The 22,556-nt window shown below is 42.6% G+C and overlaps 1 protein-coding gene across 1 annotated transcript in view; it reads left to right on the top strand.

Annotated features, from left to right (window-relative positions):
* KCND3 (potassium voltage-gated channel subfamily D member 3) overlaps nucleotides 1-22,556 on the top strand; it is a 123,080-nt gene extending 100,524 nt beyond the window's left edge. The window contains exons 3-7 of the mRNA XM_075174392.1: nucleotides 8,032-8,133; nucleotides 15,565-15,657; nucleotides 18,393-18,449; nucleotides 19,397-19,644; nucleotides 21,585-22,556. Coding sequence (XP_075030493.1) covers nucleotides 8,032-8,133; nucleotides 15,565-15,657; nucleotides 18,393-18,449; nucleotides 19,397-19,644; nucleotides 21,585-21,789 — 705 coding nt within the window. The 3' untranslated portion in view covers nucleotides 21,790-22,556. The remainder of the gene's footprint in view (nucleotides 1-8,031; nucleotides 8,134-15,564; nucleotides 15,658-18,392; nucleotides 18,450-19,396; nucleotides 19,645-21,584) is intronic.

Here is a 22,556-nt window from a genome sequence, read left to right as displayed (position 1 = left end):
AGAGATTTGTCCCCAGAGATCCCAGGAGCAAGAGGAACAATGAGGAACAGCTTCAGAAAGAAAGCTAATTGCACCACACAGCAACTTTATTGTCATCCGATGACTTCTGAGCAATTTTTGTTCACCAGCAAGCAACATCTCTCTCAATTAATGCTGAAAGCTCATAGCACAAAGTGGGATGGAGCACAGCTCCTGGCCCTACCCCGCCTGGAGCAACAGTGATGCCCACGCCGACGCTTAACCCCACTCACTCCCCTTGCTGCCGGTGGGTACCTGCCCGTCGGAGACAACACGTGCTCTCACTGCCAGTGAGCAGGCAACAAGGCAGGAAAACAGTCCCACTGTCATCTCTTCCCGTTGGGCGAGAATGAAGGGCACGAGTGTTACAAATTTGCTTATTTCTTCTTGAGCTTCATACAAAGGTTTTGTGGTCATCGTCCCCACCTCCCCCCATGTTTTCACCATCTTCCTGGGGAGGGTGTGAGCAGCACTGTGTGAAGCTATTACCTTCATTTTCTGTAGCTAACCAGGGGCTTCCACACCATTAATTAGTGTTCATATATCAGGTCTAGTAAGTTGGCATGTGACACTAGATCAAATTCTGTTAATTTCTCCATCCCCTGAATACTTTATAGCTATTAATTAGGGGTGTGAGCTGTGTGAAAGATGTTATAAAAGTGAGATCTGGAAATACAGACAGACAGATAAATCACAGGCAGACAGATGCTCATCACACTTTGCTTTCAGTGAAACACAGGACCTTATTTTATAATAATGGAGAATGCAACCTCTCTATTAATGATGCAGAAAAACATGAGGCTCTTTTCTTGAGAAGATGTTTATTAAGTAAGTAATATGTTTCTAGACAAATTCTGACATCCTACTTTACACCCCATAATACTTCACTTCTAACGCTAACAAACTGTACCAGATTCCCACTACAATTGGTATGGCACCTCTTTGACAACACATCCCTGGAGCGAATTTGACCCAAGCTCTAAAATCTGTTACAGCATTAAGAATACAAAAAAGTATATGTAGGAATTTCTTTTATTACTATTTCAAGATGGAAACTTAAGAAGTGACGAGAGCTAGCTCTGTCAGTCAGCTGGACTAGTAGCGTGGGAACCTCAGCATAGAGGAAGCTTTGAATTTCAGCCAAGATGCAGTAGCTGTGTATAACACATTTCAGTCAAGGAAAAACTGCCCATAGGTCAGTTCTTATAGAGATCAAGGTCTGACTGTAACCCTTACTGGGTGGATAGATAACTTAAAATAAGGTATTAGAAATAAGCAGGGCATCTACAGAGGATGAAAATATGAATTGGGCTCCCAAAAAGCCTACTTCTTAAATTTAAGCAAAGGAGTAAAGTGAGAATTGTCAAACTCTACAAAAAGTGAGGTTTATTCTACTCTTTCCTGTAGAATGCAGCAAACACCAGAAAGGGAATGGTCTACTTAAAAAGAAAACGTCAATACAATGACAACTGAGAAAAATTGGCAACAAACACATGCAGGCTGGAAATCAGAAGAAATTTTCTAAATAGAAGAATGAAGTTCTAAAATAAATGCCCAGTAGGAGTAAAAGCTTCACTAATTTTAAGCCAGAGCTGGTTAAGTTAAGATGAAAATGTACAAAAGGAAGTTTGCAATAGGAGGGGACCAGTCTCAGTGCTCCAGGGGCTTCCTGACCGTCCTGCATTTCTCTCTGCAAGTTTTGCATATTACACCACTTTTTCCCAATGTTCTGTGTTTAATCAGCCAGGATATCTATGACTACTAGAGAAGCCGAGATCCATTAAACTCCATATTCTGTGCATTGTTCTATAAATAGATCGAACATCATGTTCTTCAGTGTTGGAAAAGATTAAACGATATAGTGCATTTGAAATGATGTTCTGTTGCTTTAATGGTGCCAAGGGTAAGGTAGGATTAAAAGGAGAGCCAGAGAGGAGGGGAGAGGAATCTTTCATCTCTGGAAAGTAATGAAGAGGCCCAAAATAAGATCAAGGTCTGACTGTAAGTGGTTCTATCAAATTATATAGGAATATAATGAGTTCTACACTATCTAATTTCCATATGCAGCTCTACAACATCTCCCCCAAAGCAAAAATGACAGAATATTTAAACTTGGCTCAAAAGCTGTTTAACATAAAGATTTGAGAGGAAGGAAAGTCCAAACGTGCATACTCTGTTTCTTAGGCAAAAAAGGTTAAAATGATAGAAAGATGATCTGCAGAAACTAACTTTTCTAACACTGCTGTAACTCCGCTGCCTCCCTATTACAATAGCCAGATGGAACCATGGCTAGGAGAATAACAGCTCGTACTTATTATATGGGCCATTTGCTTTTTAAACAGCCATTATTTCACTCAGCGTTCAAACACATGTAATAACCCTGAGTCCTAATTTGGCAGTCCAGCCTGTTTCCAGGCTTTGTTAAAGATGGCATATCAGCTTCCCAGAGCCGTAAGTAGGACAGATGATCAGTGTTGCCTGATTATATTGAGGAAAGCACTCCACAGACAGTAGATTCATTTAATTTCTTGTCCACTATTATTTTTGAATGCTTTTTTAAAAATGAAGAATTTTCCATTTTCTGCTTGGCAAGGAAAAACTACCACAATAGGCTGGGGAGCTAAGCTATTTTCCACCAGATGAAGGTTACATCCATTCTCTTTCCAAGTTACATATGTGCACTGAGTTCCCACTCAGAAGTGCAAACTGAGGTCTTTGCTGAATTCCTTTCTGAATTTTATGCTAAAATTAGTCAAAGGTACCACAGACGAGATCATTTTAGGAAGGTGAGAATATAACTACAAGAAAATACTTTTTTGTCATTCCATACTCTAAGCCCTGTTGTTAAATCTGCAGAAAATCCTGTTTAAATGTACAACCCGCTGGTTATCTTTTCCATAGCCTAAAATCAACCATGTTCTTTCCATCTAGAATTTACGTCCAGACCCAAACTAGCAACAGATGCAGACAAATGCAAGAAAATCAAGCACTTACTGAATGGCTGTGATATTTCACCTTGGAAATAAAAATCAGATCAAAATATTCTGTTGATTACTTTTGAGAACAGCTTCATTTCAGCCTTAAAAGACCAGTGGTGTGCACCTATTGCACCACTGGACTCACTGCAGCAGTCAGCAATAGTTCTACACATATTCAAACTACTAATTGTTTGGGGGGGAGGGGGGGGGAAGGGGGGGGAAGTGAAGCACCGCAATTATCTAGCGTAGCTGCATTTTCTGCCAGGAGTGCTCTTGGTGTGGTTTTAGCAGATAAAGCTAGACAGGGTATGGAGTGGAGCATCTCTCACATGAAGAAAGGCTGAGAGAGCTGGGACTGTTTAGCCTGAAGAAGAGAAGGCTCGGAGGGATCTTATTAATGTATATAAATACCTGAAGGGACGGTGCAAAGAGGACAGAGCCAGGCTCTTTTCAGTGGTGCCCAGTGACGGGACCAGAGGTGATGGGCACACACTGAAACACAGGAGGCTCCGTCCAAAGATCTGGAAACACTTTTTCAGTGTGAGGGTGACCGAGCACTGGCACAGGTTGCCCAGGGAGGTTGTGGAGTTTCAATCCTTGGAGGTATTAAAAAACCATCTGGACACAGTCCTGGGCAACTGGGTCTAGGTTGCCCTGCTTGAGCCGGAAGGTTGGACCTCTGGAGGTCCCTCCCACCCTCAACAATTCTGCGAAGGGTAATGCTAATAACAGCTCCAGTCCAAAGAGGGAGCAGGAGCAGACATAGGACCTGCACGCGTAGTACCTGACATACATGTACTCCAGTCATCTCCTTGCCCAACAGCACAGAAGATCTGGAAAGCTGAAGATGTCTGGCAAATATGAAATTATGTCATAGGCTGTAACTTAATAGTTTATTATATCACATAAATCAAGAGTGAACATTATCTCCATAAGAACTAGATGAAAATCATCAATAGATAATAATTAGCTGTTTCCTGGGCCTGCCATCTGGTAAGCATTTTTCCTAGCCAGCAACTCCTGCTCCTTGCACTTCTCCAAAGCAGATAGAAGATGAAGATCGGCTATTCTTTCTTCTTTGTCAGTCCCTTTGGGAAATGTAGATACCCAGGATGCTGACAGCCATTTACATCATCTTCGCCACCATACCTCAGCGCTCCACGTGTACAGGGCTTTGTTGCCCTTCCTGCTTATTCTGAGCCTCCAGTTTCTTAAAAAGCAGTAAGGAGCCAGAAGTTATTGAGGCTGCCTTCCATCCTGCTCTCAGGAACACGTGGGCTCCAAGATAACCAAATTAATGATTCTAACCTGTAAGTGGCTGTCATTAGTATTATTATTTTCATCACATAAATTATCTTCCAGATTAGGTCATATGCATTTCGAGATCCTGTGGTTTCCTAGCAACTCCTCTTACCACTCTACATGCAGACACAGTGTGCCGTTTTCTTTTCCTTTTTTAGACTCGCCATGCAGGGGTTATATTCAGTAACAGTGATCTCAGGCCTGGCCCTAATGACCTTTAGTCTGTCACATTTGTGGGACAAGATGCAGAAGACAGCTATCCCCCCTCCCCAAATGACATTTGCAGCTGATGGCCAGAAAAACATGGTCCTCCACTTGTGTGTCTTCTGTCCTGCAGACCAGAAGTACTGAGCTCTGCAGGACAGGGATGACAATAGCATACCCACACTTGTTAAAAACTGGCAGAATTTGGAAGACCCCATCAGCCTAATTCTCTGGATTTCTGACAGCAAAATATGTGACAGTACATAGTACGGTTCCCTGCAAAACACTGCTGCTTCAAAGCTTGCATGGGGTGCCCTAAGTTCAAGGCTTTTGCCTCCGTAATTTACTCCTCACCTGATCTGCCAAAGCATACCACTTCCCAGGGAAGTGGTGGAGTCACCATCCCTGGAAGTATTTAAAAGACGTGTAGATGAGGCCCTTAGGGACATGGTTTAGTGGACATGGTGTGTTGGGTTGACGGTTGGACACGATGATCTTAGAGGTCTTTTCCAACCTTAATGATTCTATGATTCTATACCTCTGCCGGCTGGCCGAGTCCAGACTGATGCATTGCAACAGATAACACAAAACTCCTCTGAAACGGCCAGCTTTTACCTGCTTCCACACTGTAACCCGAGTCTTACAGTGCCGCCAGGTGCCCTTCACATCCTCAATCCACTTTGCTCAGTCATACAAACCAGTGTCGAACCGCCACTGCAGAAGTCAGAGGGGAGTGCTTTGCTGCACCTAAACCCTTTGCTACTGTCAGGCACGATCAAAGTACTGCATCCCACGCAAACATATGACAATTACCTAAATATCATGTAAAGCTAGTGTCATTTGACAGATATGCTTTCCAAATAATGCACATTTACAGACTTTCACATAAAAACATGAACGATGGTTTTAGAGTTGTTTCTAGTCCAATGTGTGAAATTGTCTGGAGAGCCAAACCAATTTTAGGCACCAATTTTAATTAACTTCTCTAGCTGAGTTAATCAAGATATCTACCAAATTTAATCATGATTGGGGCACAGAGTTAGGCGATGTGACTATCCTAGACAGCCTTTTGTGTAAGAATAGGATTAACTTCTGTCCTGCCCCACTGACATTTTTTAAAATAACAACGTCTGTTCTAAACTACAAAAGTTATGGGGCTTAATTATTTAGATAGCTAGTGGCCCTGTTTCAAAGAAGAAAAGAGAACAGACCTCAGAAATGAACCATCTCCAGTCCATGTGGAGTACAGCTATTAATATTTGATCCCCTGCTAGCCTGGAGGCAAAGGGAATAATGTTCATTACAAGAGCCTAAGACTGAATCCACTTTAACAATTGACTGAACTGAAGACGAGGATGAAACCTTTCCTGCTGTAAGTGAGGTGAGTAAGTTTGGGGACTCTGGTAATTCCTTCAGCAAAGGACCTGATATTTTGTCAAGCACAGAAAGAAATGGAAGCCTTCTGTGGTTGCCATCACAGCCTCACTGTAAAGACCATCACTGCATCCAGTATCCAATCCTGATGATGGAAGAGATAAGATCATTGCAAAAAGTAAGGAAAATCATATACTTGCAAATGGAAGAAATAATTTAATGGAAATGTAATTAACAGGAACAGAGAGACAATGCCATGTAACTGGGAAATGGAATATCCCTCAGTCCCTTATCCCCTGCTCTCTCGCCATAACACATCTTCAATAGTAGTAGTCTCTGTGGTTTTTTTCCCAGATTACAGTCTCAGGCCAGTCTTATTCGGGGCCTAGAGCAGCACAGAAGTTCGGGAAAGTCTTCAGAAAAAGTGAAGATCCAATTTCATTTTCTTGTTGTATCCTCAGTCTACGTCTTGCAAATACAACTCGTTCCTTTCACAGGGTGACCAGATAGCCCTGTGAGATCCCACAGCCCCAGTACAGAGCAAGTTTCATCAGAGATTTCACTCTCATATACTGACTTGGACTCTTAACGTTAAAATGGGACAATGAAATCTAGGTGAAGTATAGAAAAGAAAGTCAATTTTGGATGTCCCCATTTTGGGGTGTCAAAAGACGACCTATTTTTCAGACTGGTCATAGTCTGTGTCACCTAATTAAAGCTGCAAACTAGTATCCTGTACACGTCTTTGCCCGAGAAACTGTCTGCTTAAGCAGAAGCTCTTAAGGTTAAACAATTCTGTCACATATTGAGGGCCAGAGTCACTCACGCATGTATGGTAATAGAACTCCTGGAATTATTACACTCTCTGGACCCACTGCAGATATTTGCCTCTCGGCTTTACTCTTCCTACAGTGTATACCCATTAGATCCTCTAATTAGAAAGGAAAATCACGAGTTCCATGTTATTTAAAAGATTATGCAGCATTTTAAAATACAGCACAAAGTAATTATTTTTTAATAGCCACAGCTATTTCATGTATTTACTTTTAATGGTGTTTGAGTCATAAATTAACAGTAGAAAAGAAAAAGGCACATCAGCACTTGACAGAGAAGCAGGCGACAACTGAAAAGAAAAACCGAAACACTAAAAACTGTGTGATTAAAAAGGAAGAGGGCCTTATTAGTTTTTCTTGCTTGCTTAATTCTGGACTGTTTTTTGTCATTTAATTTGTCCACTTGGAGGTCAAGAAGGTCAGGGATAAATGAAAATGAGAAGGGTTGAACGTCTGTGTTGTTGCAGAGTGACTTCTGTCAGTTTGTCAAGAGATGCATATTTTTGGACAGTCTTATATTATCAGATACCAAAGTTAATAAACTAGCACTGCCATTGCAGAGGACAGAAGGAACAAATATAGTGCCTTTCCCTACTGCAGGATGATGAAAATAGACTTTTTCATTAGTATTTCCCAATATTAAATTAACAACCTATGCTACTTGACTGGTAAGTGGAGCAAGTTACCAAGTCTCCCTCTCAGCTCTCCTCCCTCTGAGTGCCTGTTACTAGCCTCTCGTACTGCAGCAGCATCTCCACCATCACTGAGGACCGGGTGTCACCGTGCGAGCTGCAGTACAAGCAGAGCAAGTGACAAGACAGATGTCGGAGCACAGAGCTGAAAGATAGAGAGGATTAAACAACCAAGCATGTTAGAGAGAAGGTGAGCCATGAAAGCAACACAGGTGCAGAGCATGTACACACCGCTAGACCACATACAGTCATACAGTCCTCCTATGCCAGGAACGTGTCCAAGACAAGTGTCTCTAGTTGCTGCGCATCTCAACTCCAATAAATGACTATTAACTTTTGAAAGGATAAACAAATCTGCAGGACCCCATTTCTTATCTCTGGAAAGGCCATTAGCGCTCTGTGGCAGATTATGCTCTTCAGACATATGTACTCACCTGACTCCTGGAGACAGACCTGTGCTAGCTGTTCTCCACAGCGCCTTGTCCTGCCCGCGCACCCCCTGTATTCCACCCCCAGGCTTTTTCAGGTACAAGGAGAACCTGAAATTTCCTTCCTCCTGGTATTGCCAGCACAGGACCGATCACTTGGTGTGCAAAGGTATAACTTCAGCTTGTTTTGCCTTCTTCACAGAAAGCCCGGCTTGCAAGGATTCGAGTGGCCAAAACAGGCAGCTCCAACGCTTACCTTCACAGCAAGCGCAATGGCCTCCTGAACGAAGCCCTGGAGCTGACGGTGAGTGCAGAGACAGTATCTCCTTCCACAGAGTTTGAGAAGCTCCTTATTCCCACTCCTCTCCCTGGGCTCCCTCCCTTTCTCTCTCCGTTGCCACCTAATTGCTCATTATCCAGCATGGCAGCCTCACACACGGAATGGCATTATGCTATAATTACACTCTCATGTACTGTATGTGCCATGTGGAGGGACAGCTGGAATCCAGCTGCAAGATTGGATGGGAGGAAAAAGCTTCCCTGGGCTCCTCCTTGAGCTAGGAAAGGATCTGACCTTCCAGCAATGGTCAGGTTCACAGTTCCCTCGAAGCTCTCTGTGCGATGGAGCTGTACTGATTTATACCACCCAGGGTCTGCCTGTACTACAAATATCCACTCTCTTTCAAATAGAGTTATTTATTTTCAAGAGTCTCCCTCTAATATGGACTATCTGATCATGCCCAACAGGACAGGAAGATATTCCCTAGCTCCTGTTTCAGGCAGTTTGGTGGTGGGTTTATTTTTAACAGAAAGGCCTCTGGAGGCTAATACTAGCTATTCATGAGAAGAAAAGTTTTAAGTGCGTCAGATTGCTCAGCAGAATCAGCAAAAATGAGAGGAGGTTATTACATTAAGCCTGATCAACACCAGAGCAGGTATTAGCACATTTCATGGATTTCATTTCAAATAAATCAGCCTTTTGTGCATGTGGGGAGCAAAGAGCGAGATGAAGAATGCTTAATTGAGCCACCAGAGCTGCCTCGCACTTGTTCATGCATCCTTACTTGGGGCATAATCCTTCAAATGTCTACTATTTTCCCTGGCCCACATCCTTGCATTTGTAAAACCAAAGCTGAAAAACCTTTTCAGCTCATGGTGAAAGCTGCTCACTAGGACCTGAGCCCACTCCTACCCAAATTCAGCACACAGAGGGAAATTGTGCAGCACCTTATTTTGCACGTAGGATGCTACTCAGTGCAGACGGAGATGGAGCAATCTGGCCCTTTACAACTGGAATAGTTTTTAAACTGACTCTACAAAGCACTTCACATGAAGTACAGGTTTGGAGGGTAGGATGCCCAGATCAGTTTCTGTTCTCTCCTCCAAAACAAGTTTGATCCTTCTGACTACACATCTAACATTGTCTCCTGCTTTGCAAATGACAGCAACATGCAGAAAATCTGCTTCTTGAACCATATGTTGCTGTTGAGCAGTTCAAGAAAAATTTCTTCATCAAGAATATGAGAGACCAGGAAGGCTGGTAACGCCTAGTCCAGAGCCTTATCCCCATAAAGGAAAGGCTCAGGACTGGGATGCCAGCTTAGCTGAGATTCTGCTATTTCATTACCCAGGAACGTGCAAAAATTTGACTACAAATTGAAAGCTTCCTTTTGAGCTTTAGATTCCTAGTTTTTAAAAATGCCAGAAGAGCTTAGCAGGGACACTCAGCTTGCACTTGATCTTCCAGCCTGTCATCCCAACCAGAATCTCCTCGCTTCTCTTGTCAACCAAAACTCCCTGCCAAGACCACTCGCGGAAGAGCAGCTGACGCACCAATGCTTAAGTCCAAAATGCATAAGGTTGAGAGAAATATTTAGCTCAATGGGTTCATTTCCTGGCACTTACCCAAAAATAAGTGGAAAAAGGGTCATTTTGTTGGCTACAAAGCTACTGTAGACACAGGAAGGAAAACAAAAACATTTCTAAAGAGGTTCTAGAGGATTCTTTTTACCCATTAATAACTAAATTTAGATATATAGTAGCACCTAGAGCAGGTCTTCCCAAGATTTTCTGGGTGCAACTTGCTTTCTGGTGGACTTACAGCTCTAAATGCTAACATGACTCCTCCACAGCCCAGCAAGATCCACAAATCCTACTTTGAAAAGCACTGAATATTGTGTACATTTGTATTAGTACTTTGTAAGAAAATATCCCCACCCTAAGGAACTTCCTGTTGAAATAGTTAAAAGCAAAGAGTATGGGGAAGGAAGAATTACCATCTACCTGTGACATACGGGAATATAATTTACTAAAACAAGAAACTTGCCAAAGCCATGCCTGGCATCTGCACAACCACCAGGAAATGATCTTTGACCACCTGAGGACTAGCCTCATACCTGAATCAAGAACCGAAACATGTCTCTCCATCCACAGGTAGTGGCATTAATTAATTATAGAACTGTAGAACATCCTTTGTTGTAAAGGTATACATGACCGTTTTAACTCCACAAGGCAAGATTCTATGTCCTTTCATTTTATGGCAGGAGAACAAACTATTCCTAAGAGCACAAAATGTGAATGACAGCATAGTCTAGCCAGCAAAATTTTTTAAGCTGTAAAAATATGAAGGAATGCGACTTCTGTAGTTGCTATATTAGGGACGAAAATATTATCTACATACTGTGCATATCCTTCAGTCAAATTAGTATCAAACTGCTTCATTGGTCAGGTATACATCCCATTTTGATACCTTGCCCAGGACTCATGCTAACTTTAATGGACTTCACATGGCCAGATTGCCATAGGGCTGATTTGTTACCCAGCAGTAATTCCAACCGCAATTACTATATGGCCATGACTAGATATTATCACTTTCATCGTTAGCACTCACATAGTACTGTGATCAATGTATAATTGTTTTGCAAGTGCCCAGCAGATTGCCCTGCAGTCTGACACCTTGACGGTTTACCCAAGGAAAACAACTGCCCCAGAATGTATCCTGGCTGTGGCTCTGCAGTCAAACTAATAAATTGAGAAATAAGGACTGTTCAAGATTCCGGAACATGTACCAGAATGTCCTTTCATTAGGACCAGAATGAATACACTGACACCATCCTTGAAGGGAACAGCATGTCTTCAGCCTGTAGCCTTGTATCAAAGTAAAGAAAAAGCAAAGAAAAGGATTTATCCAAGGACAGCAGCAGGAAAGAGTTCGGCTCCTAGCAAGAATACAGACTCTTGCTTCAGACACATGTGGATTTGTGGCATTTTGCATTTACCATCTAGACATGAAGTATTCAGACTGCTTTCTTCTCATTTCGAGAGATTTTTAGGGGGTTTTATGTCAGAAGTGCTCAAGGGATGGTGAGCTTCTTCCTATGGTAGTAGCCTACATATCCTCTTAGTGTTAATCTCCTTGTACAGCTAGCTGAAATTCCCTTTTAGCTGAAATGCTAAGAGGTATATATCCTAGGAACAGTAGGTTGCAAGGTCTTGTGCCTTTTCACAAGCAGAATCTGCTTAGCCATTCTCATGGGTAAGGGACAGTCTAACCACTGAACCAGTTCATCTCAGTTCACCAGTGTCCAATTTTGCGTGCTGAAGCACTAAATAGAAGAGGTAAAGTGGAAGCATTTTGGATTTCAGAACTGACACTACAGTGTGTTTCAGTCTCCCTCCAAGCAACCAGCAGTTCAGTGAATGTCTTCCAAGAACAAACGGAATGGTAGCTGGCATCAAATCCTTGCAAAACTGGCATCCCAGCTCAAAAAGCAAACCATTTCCTCTCCTGCCCCCCACCAGCTTTTTCATTACAGCCAGACTCTTCTAATGAAGACACAGATTTTGTTTGCCTGCAGTAACATAGGTACTGTGCTGGTTTTGGCTGGGGTAAATTTTCTTCACAGTAGCTAGTATGGGGCTCTGTTTTGGATTTGTGCTGGAAACTGTTGGTAACCCAGGGATGTTTTTGTTCCTGCTGAGCAGTGCTTGCACAGAGTCAAGGCCTTTTCTGCTCCTCGCCCCACCCCACCAGCGAGGAGGCTGGGGGTGCACAAGGAGTTGGAGGGGACACGGCTGGGACAGCTGACCCCAACTGACCCAAGGGATATTCCACACCATATGACGTCATGCTCAGCATATAAAGCTGGGGGAAGAAGGAGGAAGGGGGGACATTCGGAGTGATGGCGTTTGTCTTCAGTGATGGAGCCCTGCTTTCCTGGAGATGGCTGAACACCTGCCTGCCGATGGGAAGCACTGAATGAACTCCTTGGTTTGCTTTGCTTGCGTGCGCGGCTTTTGCTTTGCCTATTAAGCTGTCTTTATCTCAAACCACAAGTTTTCTCACTTTTATTCTTCTGATTCTCTTCCCCATCCCATCAGTGGGGGGGAGTGAGTGAGTGGCTGTGTGGGGTTTAGTTGCCAGCCAGGGTTAAACCACGACAGGTGCCACTGATGCAATCTCTATAGGTAAACCTTCCTCAACAGTACTATCAAAACACCAAGCATTTGTGTGATGTTGGCACTCTCACTGTCCTAGGGCAGTAGTTCCTGCAGATCTCATTCTTAATTCGCATGCTAGGATGTTCTCAGTGGTTGCATACTCTTTGTTTCTGATGAAAGCACTGAGGTGACTGAAGAAAAAGTGAAAGGAAACTAAGGTAGGAGTCATACTTACTGATTCTACACTTTATTCCTGGTCACTGCCATCCCTTGATCCATTTCCATCAGCAGCAAGCCTAGCCTTGGGATGGAAGGCAGCGGGAGAGATAAGTTGTGCTGCTAAAATTTAACAACTGGCTTAGGTCTTCTGCCAGAGGTATGGAAGCCCTATCTTTGCTTTCAGATTCTATTTAGACCTGCTCTCAAGCAAATTCTCATAAAAAGATACTGTTTGCAATATGTGCTCTTTCTCTCTCCTTTTCCAGTGTTTTAGCGCAGCATCATATTTGCTTTAGGGCTTGCAAGGACCTCCATGGGAAGTATTCCAACACAGACTTCAGCGGAGTCAGTAATCTCAGCAGGGTACGAACAGGACCTGCTTGATGTGTTAGCTCACCAGGAGGATTGTAAATAAGAAAAATGGAACTGATTTTTTTTAGGCCACTTCTAAAAATACTTCTGGGAATGCTCCATCCTCCAAAACAACAGCAACAAAAAAATCCGTAACTTGCCTAAGATGCATTCCCATAGGAATCTATTAATCCTGCGTACAGTACGTCAGCTTTCTTAATGTACTAGTTCAGCTATGTTTTGGCATCTGTCAGAGACAGAGTTATTCCTTCACTTAAAGATCACAGAACCATCCTGGAAAAGGCATCCAGAACACGCATTTGCGGTGAATCACTGGGACACATGGGTGTATTTAAAAGCAATGCTTGAAGCATATTTGAATTTGACCCCCTTGAGAGCAACAGAGATCATCTTGGCACTTCTGCCAAGATGTTCTGCTGTGTCTCCCATCCCACCCATTTTCTCTCTTGAACAGTTAGATACTGCTGTTTGTGTCTAAGTAGAGATTCAAGCCATGCACATCAATTTCTGACTTTCAGATTTAGGCGTTACAGAAGACACCAGGCACTCCTTACTTATGGAGCACAGGGAAACATTTTACAACACCTAATTGCCATTTTAATGCATGTAATTGTCTTTGAAAATGCTAGTCATAAAAGACGTGCAGATTAACGTGTCACGAAATCACAGTGAATTTCAAGATCAGGAGCTTAAGTACTAGTAGTAAGAGAACATCCTTAACAACCCAGATTTTAAATCTGCCACCACAGAACAAAGTGAGAAAAATGATCCTGGCTCTCAAATAGCACAGAAACTCTCTAAACAACCTCTATTGCTTCTTTTCTTTCCATTTCTGAGGTGTATCTGATCATCAGATCATAGGGTAAGTGACGTGCTATATTTTGAGGAATGTAAGCATCTGATTCACTGATACAGTGCAGAAATCAAAAATACAGAGTACTGGATTTCTCCCCCCACACCCAAGTTGACTAAATCGGCCTATTGCTGTTTTGATGAATGCTTGATGCCAAGCTTTCTGCATGAGCAAAACATTACGCACATACTGAACTCAAGCTCCTAACCTCTTATCCATTTCTATTTCAGCTGTTACAAGCAGATCAAGCCCCTCAGCTTAAAAAAAGCACAGAGATTGGTCTGAGATCTGTAGCGTATCCTAACCACTAACACCACTGCAGTCTGAGCAGTCTCTTCCCCAAGTCACCACACACACACATACCTGATGTAGAAGCCAAGAACAACCAGCAAAAGTGCCCCAACAAGTCTTTCCAACCCAGAGCCCTTAAATAGGCATGCCACAAGCAGTTCATCCCCCTCGACTCTTCCTATGTCTTCCTAGGCAGGACCACTCCTTTTAACAGTTTTTGACCTAAATACTCTCAGCTGTACCCAATCCCTTCCAAGATGGCACAGGCTGCCTGCTTGACTCTAAGCACACCCTACTCTCTGAATTAGCTTACAAATTTGTTAGCCACATTTCAGCAGTTTGAGTACACAGGGGAAATAGGGGAAAGCTGGTCCCCAATGGTACACGTGTTGCTGTACAATGCGTCAAGTATTTGGATCCTGAGGTCTTTGAAACAGGCTTGCCTTGTTCTGGTTTTGTGCTAAGTGATGTACAGAGGGTTCCTGGTCAGTTCTCCTGGGCACTGTGTTACTAAAACATAAATCACAGTAAGCCATCCTACTGAGTGAAAGCCACAAGAAACTAATGAAAATGGGACCTTCCTTCTCCTAGGGAACTGCTGCCACATGTCATGCAAACATAAACCCCTTGCCACTGCTGCACAATGCTTCTTCATTTGCCATATGCTTGAATAGGATAATTTATATATATTAACTCTTACATAAGGAGTGCCTGCCTGTTCCTCCCTTCTCCCTGCCTTTCAAAGAAGGCTTCGCCACAGGAGGGGTTACACACCTTCAGTTTGCACCAACCCCAGTCCTCAGGACCTGCTATACACTCCCCACCAACAACCATATACACTGACGCAGGGAAAGAGCAGCCCCCTTTTGATACGCTGCAGGTACAAAGCGCGGAAAACAATTGGTCATATCCATGAAGAGGAGAGACAGAGCCAGGAATCCTGTCTCTAGAAACAGCATTACAAAGTCCAAGACACAAAGCCTGGATTCACATTTTTTGATCTGGCGTGCAGCCATCACTCAGGAGGCTTTGGCAATAACACACGCAAGTTCCAACAGGCCCAGCTCTGTGCAGCCCTGAAGGTCACGCAGAGCCAGGCTTTCAGCTCAGCGAAAGCAAGACAGCTTGTGTTTTGTCTCCTAACAGAGACTAACGTTCAGGGTACATCTGTTGGCATTCAAAGGTCATGTCAAGCTTAAAAGTCTTAATGTTTTTTGGAAAAATAAAACAGAACAGGTTCTTTTCTTCTTTACCTTCTGGTTCCTGAGCCTTGACAGCATATGTCAACAGTATTTCCCAGGTTTCCTCCACAGCTACAAAATGGCTAGAAACACACTGGTTTTGAATCAAAGCTGAGTTCCTCACCTGAGTTTACAAGCCAAATCATTAAAAAAAAAAAGAGATAACCTCATAAGACTCATGAGAAAAACCTGAGAGCTGGCAACACTGAAATTATCTTTATCCCTGTGAAAGCTAATGCTGGTAGTTCTGTTTGTTTTCATGATTTTACACCTGGTTTGGGTTTTGTCCCGTCCCCCCCCCCTTTTTCTGGCTATTTAGGGATCCACTGAAGATGAACAGCATATGACTAAAGGCACCTCCTTAATTGAAAGCCAACATCACCACCTGCTGCACTGCCTGGAAAAAACAACCGTAAGTAGCAATACAATCCTTTTACATCTTACTAGGTCTTTGTGCCTGGCCCAGGCTTCGTATGGAAAAGACGTGCATACAGATGCTCTGAAGTAGCACTCAGCTGGACATACTCAGTAGACCTACAAACTATGCCAGAGGGTGCTGACATTCAGGCTGCTGAGAATATTCTGCAATGGGATAAATGCACTTTATTTCGTTGTCTTCTTTTAAAAAAAAAGTAATTACTGTGCAAAGGGATAAAGATGTAATTATCTGCTACTCCACAGTCATCTACACCGGTACAAAGTCAATAGCAGGTTGCTCAGTCAAGTTCACTTGAACACAAGTAACTTTTCAGCATGGGGTTAGGGAGATCCTATAAACAAGGTGTACATTCAGTTTAATTTCTTCAGTGCTTCTGAAAGAGAACTAAACTGCATTTGTCTTATGTTGTCAGTCACACATCATATATACTCATCACTTGTGCTAATTAGTAATAAAGGACAGTTCTGCTGTCTTAAGAGGAGGAAACTGCTGTCAGTGACTCCAAACCACAACCTGGTCACCAGTGCCAACAGGCTGGAAAAAAATAACCTTTAGCCCTTTATAGGGCACAGAGCAGATGAACTCTTTTAATGGGTTTAAAGGTTGCACATATCTTTTCTCAATACAGTTCTGGTTACAAGAGCAGGTAATTTACCTCAAAGCCGGTCAAGCAGATTCTCTAACAATGATTTTTCTGTTCGCGTCATGCAAAGTGTTGGAGTGAAAATTTTATTTTTCATTGTTAAATGATTCTGTATGCAGAAGTCTCTTGGAACAGTTCAAATATTTATTTGATACATATGTTTTACTTCCAGGTATATATAAAAGGTTCTGCAGTAAAGGAACACATTATCTATACCATGATTCATTCTAGAAAGAATGAAGAGAGGTTAACACTTGAATATTCATGCCTTTTTCTATCTGCATCCATCACCAAATGTACTTTTGATTTCTGACTTGCAAAAGCCTTCTTTTAGATAAATCACCTTCACTTCCATAGTTTGGCTTATGCTGGAATAACACCACTTAGGCTTCAGCAATACACTGGAAGAAGATGACTGGTTAATTACAGTGACCTGCTGAGAACAGCTGGTTTATTGCAATGAGCTATAAAGGTCACCATCCCAAGGACAGTGAACTGATTCTTCCTGTATCAATGACTACTGAATTTATTTTATAAGACTCATCTTGCCTTTATTTCTAGCAATTTTGGATGTTACATAACAAGCAGATATTTCACAATCTGACTCTTTAGTTTAGAACTTTATGCTTAAAAGCTTCACTACTATGACTCATATTTCTCAAGAATACTTCCATTTGGAAACTTTAACAAATTGGCTGAAGCGAACAAAAGCTGACAACCCTGCCTCCACGGTCTACCCTTGTAAGGCCCTGACTTTGTAAAGGCTTAGAGAAATTCTGACCTCTGCACAGGGACAGTGGACATCTCTGGGAGCTGCATGAGTTGCCCCATTACTAATGAGCCGGTTAGGGTGCTGGAAGTAACATGGCCAAAGCGTATCCTAATTTGTGGATGTATTAGCCTACCGCACTAACAAAGCTAGATTGCCTCCGGCATGCAAGCCTACTCAGACAGTGAGTCTCAGTGGTTGAAAATGTTCCAAACATTGCTTTTTTTCAGCAAAGAATGGCATTAACAATGATACTTTGAATTTTTATTAAAACCTGGAGGGAGAATCTGCAAAATATTTAATGTGTTTTCCCCTACATTTTTCAGCCAGTTATTACCATGATGTTGCATCAAATCACGTAGCAAGTTTGGATTCTGGTCTGAAATTAGCAATCAAAATAGTTCAAATCAGCTTGTGTGAAAATTCTATAGTTCACATAATCTACTAAAATACTATGCAACAGTTCTCCTCCCAAAAATTTAAATCGCAGTAAAAGAATTTTTAAATACTGAAGAGTCATTTTGTAACCAAGTTGCAGAAATGGAATGAGGAATGTACCACGGTTGCAAACTTGTTTCAATGGGCAATTCACCTTTCCTTAAACTACGCAGAAGGATTCTAGAAGGACATTATTTATTGTCATGGTATCTGCGGTCGTCACTAGCATACAGCCCCAGAATGGCTGTGAATGGCTCACAAATCTGGTGTGTCAGATGACAAAGTGACCTAAGTACCTCTAGCTGCCATAACAGAGGTTACTTTGTCATATTAACACAACAGATGGAGTTTGTTCAAACAAAAGGAGCTTTTTTCCACTCATTCCAACTCCCAGATAGAGTATGGACATTCACATGCCATGTTTTCTCCAAATGCTGAGTGCATTGAATCTAGTCCTTCAACCCAAACCTTTCTTCTGTGTTTCCACAGAGTATGATCAAAACCCATACCCATTGGTGACCCAATGGCAATACAATTCCAATTCGTTGCTTGTGAATCAGCAGCTGAAACTTTGTTTTCCTTTGCCTTCAGCTCTCAAAAGATCAAAGTAATAGAGTTGTTAGCAGTTTTGCTCTATTTCCAAGAACACACCATTAAAAAGCTTAAGTGTGAGAAGCAAGGAACAAAGGGGTCTGATTCAGGCAAGGTTTGGTGAAGAGAAGGTCTGGTTGCCCATTCAAACTTGAGCGAGCCGCCTGGAATGCTGAGGCAATAGATGCAATGCTGGGACTAAACTTCTGAATGCCGGAATGGACAATCAATTGTGTTTTTATCTTTTGTTGGCATGTTGTCCCGTAGGGATTGTCCTATCTTGTGGATGATCCCCTGTTATCTGTACGAACTTCCACCATCAAGGTATTTCCTTTTTAATTCAATCTGTTTTCTCTGTGGTCTCTGTGACGTATCTGGAGAGTGTTTGCTTCCTTTCTCGTTCCTGGTCTTGTCCTTGGGAGTTTGTGCACGTGGCTCTTTTTGGCTATCCACTGCTCTTGTTTCTTGTGAGAGGTGTTAGTTGTTCCAAAGAAAACCAATGGCTGCCTTCACCGTGGTTGCTTTTGTTTCCCATCCTTTCTGACGCTGACAGGGACTGGATAAAGTATGTTCACTAGAACTACTTGGGTGTTCATACACACACGCCAAGAGTTTTCTTTCACAACTTCATGTTCCTTAGCACAAAAACTCTTTACAGACTCAGCTTTCTGAATTTCCTTCCCCTATACACTTGCCACTCTCACCTGCCACATTTATTTCCACTCAGCTAACAGCACCCAATGAACTGCAGGTATGCTTTGCACCCAATAGCCAATACAAGCAATATCCTGCAATTAAGCTGTGTGTCAAGATGGTCATCCGAATACCCAGGGACAAAGAAAAAGGAGCCTAAATCTCCTCTTGGGTTTCATAACGATGTGGCATTGCAGACTTTCAAAAGCCACTTCTGGAATCCAGATACAAAAATAAGGAAATTCAAACACAATATATTAACCATCTCAGACTACATAAGCAAGCAGCATTGATAGACTATCACGCTTTTGTCACTGCAACAGCTTCCCTTATTCCCCTCCCGATGCAGGAGAGCAAAATCTTCTCTTGGTTGCAGTGAGTGGAAGGGCACAGTCATTTCTTCTAAAGATCTGCCTAGTGCAAATATTTTCAGGCACAGAGGCAGAGAGCATCTTACACAGACAAGCGGCTGACACATCCCACCAACCTGTCAAAAGGTGCCGTTGAAAACATACTGCTGTTGGGCCAAAGCTGTTGGTGTCACCAGAGAGTAATGGCACTATTCTTTTCCCTGCCAGAACCACGAGTTCATAGATGAGCAACTGTTCGAGCAGAACTGCATGGAGAGCTCAATGCAGAACTATCCTTCTTCTCGGAGCCCCTCCTTGTCAAGTCACCATGGACTGACCACCTCCTGCTGTTCTCGCCGTAACAAGAAGACCACTCACCTTCCCAACTCCAGTGTGCCAGCCACTCGCCTCCGGAGCATGCAGGAGCTCAGCACCATCCACATCCAGTGCAGTGAGCAGCCCTCACTTACAACAAGGTACAGTAAGTAGGCTCTTGCTGCTAACTACTGCATGCAAACCTCTGAAGTGCATTATCCAACTGAACATTCTTGCAGGCCTATTCTCCAGCCAGGGAGAGGGGTGGGAACATCTTTGTTTCCCTCCTTCTAATGACAACCCAAGGAAAGTGGCTTCTAGCTGTTCCAGGAAGAACCATGTCAAAGCTAGACTCTAGTGCAGCTCTTCTCTGGCCAGACTGGACATAGAAGAACGAATTCCATCTGAAATCTGCCTATGAAGTGCTAATCACACAGGCAGGAGCCAGCAGTTCCCAGCTGTGAGCCACTCACCAAAGCTGGCACAGGACCACTTCAAAGGCCACCTCCCACATAGCCCAGTACTTCCAAGCCTTTACTGGGAGCAGGCAAAGACAACTGGCTAATCAGTGTTTGTCAGCAAAAGCTGTTAGAGAGCTGTACATGCTGACATGGTCCACCAGGGACACTCAGTTGACTGATTTTCGTTGTCCAAAAGTCTAAATCTCAACTGTAAGCATCAAGCATCACTGGGAAACAAATAAGGAGGAATTTCACAATGGTGTCCTAGTAGCTCTCACCTAAAAAGCCATTAGTGACACAGGTGAAGAAGTGTCTCAATAGAAAATTCTGAAATTTTCATTTTATACATAACTTGCTGGAAAAAATCATTTCTTCACCATATCTTTCTTGCAAACATTAAATTACTTTCTAAATCCCCCTCAGCCCATTAAGCTTCTTGTGCACTGGGCTGTTTTTGAACTTACCATTCTTCTCCTCCCCACTCCTATCAAAGGGATCTAGAAACTGAAACAAAGCTGCCTTTAGGGCAGCAAGCGATTACTTTGTGCCAGGGTGAAGTCAGAAGAGCATTTCAGAGAATGAATTATGAATTAATAAGTACAAAACAAGTCTCTGGCTATTGCAGTTTCAAGATGACAATAGTTTAAACGAGCACCTGAAACTAATTCAGGGGAATGTCAACTATTCTGCCTATTTCAGTGGGTGCTAAATCAGATGCCAGTGATATTTTAAATGTCAACACTGTTTGTTATTTCACTTGCTTACCAAACTGTGTAAGAATGGAGAGAGAAAAAAAGCTTTTAAGTTGTTTTTCATGTGGAATGCAACTAACTGGGTGTACTGGTTACCACTGGCAGAACCACCCAGTCCCTAAGACTGCCCCACTCTCAGCTTGTGACTGAGGCAACCGGGGAGCAGAATGGGTTCTGCCGTGTTCTTGGGATGCTTGAGCGATCGAGAAACATCCTCCTGGTGAGTCACTCTGAGATAACAACAGCAATAGCTTTCCAACTGGGAGCTTTACATTTTAAAAGGACAGGCCTTGTGTTTAAAATGAACATGTTGGGCTGGTAATAGCAGACTCCTGTAGCTGTGCAGATGCACAGAAATCAACCTATCATTTTCCCTCTGTAATTAATTATAGGATGCAATTGATGCAGATCTAATAAGAATGCTCCCACCTGCCAGATCCTTGAAACTACTGCAGAGAGATGAAAAAATAGAAAAGATCAAGGGACAGTGAATTTGAAAGAGGCATTTGAAATGCAAGGAAGACAACATCTCTTTCTCAGAAAGAACTACCTGTGCTTTGAAAAGATACAGTACATAGGACAGTATATTTAGATGTCCTCTTAATTAAACTAGAATTATGCAAGAATGAAATGGAAACATAGAACAATTTGCCCTGTGAAAAGCTGTATCCTGATCAGGGGGAATACTAAAAAAGCTTAGTGTAATCTGGGTAGAAATAAATGATGCCTTGTAGGAACTGGGGGAACATTTAAGTGGAGTCTTCTGAATATTTCAGTGCCCTTAGTTCAGAGGAATAAGATAATCATTAAGAACAACTACCATTCCCATCCTTTCTACTGTCTGGTTTTTAAAAAAAAAAAAAGCCAAACACTAAATTTGTTTTCTAGCCGTTCCAGTCTCAACATGAAATCAGATGATGGGCTGAGACCGAACTGCAAAACTGCCCAGATAACAACAGCCATCATCAGCATCCCCACGCCGCCGGCACTCACGCCAGAAGGCGAGAGTAGGCCTCCGCCCAGCAGCCCCAGCCACTCCACGAACATTTCCACCACCACCACAAGCAACATAGTCAAGGTCTCTGCCTTGTAAGACGTCTCATGCACAGAAGGAGGCTGGAAGACCAGTGCCCCTCTCCCTCCGCACCTCCATGTTCCTTTCTTGCTGCAAATTGTGCCTGGATGGACCAACCTGACATTTTGTCATCGGATTAGCAATGGAGACCTAACGAGGCAGCTTTCTTCAGACTCGCATTCATGCTGTGGACTGAGGAAGGATTAGGAGAGGGAGGAAGAGGCTGGTTAAAGGACAAACCTGCATGGAGAGCGTGTTGTGCCATGGTACAGGGCAAAAATTACCTGCGGAAGCTGGAGGGAAAGAATCATCATGGCAACAAGAGAGTCAATAAAGAAAATGGAAATATAACACTGTGTATCGCAGCACCTTTTTAAAGGTTTTTAATGGATAATATTTATTCATGAGGAAATGACTGAAAAGGTGAAAAACAATGGATTTTGTGGATTTTTTTTCTTCATGGAGCAGAACCTTTAAACCAACCAAAATTTCACATTTTTTTTCTTTTATAGGAAAAGATTTAGACAAAGAAGCCACCTGTCACAGAAATCTATTTCCATTCCTGTGTGTGTGCGTGCGAGTGTGCAGCAGAACCACATCAGAGTGACATTGAATTACAAAGAGCAGAACATGTTTCCATGATTGGGTGCACAGTAGGAAAATACAAGCATGTGTCAGCACACATATATGCACACACACACACACACACAACTATTCCACCCTGGATGGCATTCTTTATTTAGACAATTTTGTATCCGCCTTTTAAGTCAATACAGTGCAATTGC

Source organism: Calonectris borealis, chromosome 26, assembly GCF_964195595.1.
Source record: "Calonectris borealis chromosome 26, bCalBor7.hap1.2, whole genome shotgun sequence".
Taxonomy (NCBI): Eukaryota; Metazoa; Chordata; class Aves; order Procellariiformes; family Procellariidae; genus Calonectris; species Calonectris borealis.
Note: the sequence above shows the minus strand (reverse complement) of the source record. Positions and strands in the feature narration are given on the sequence as shown.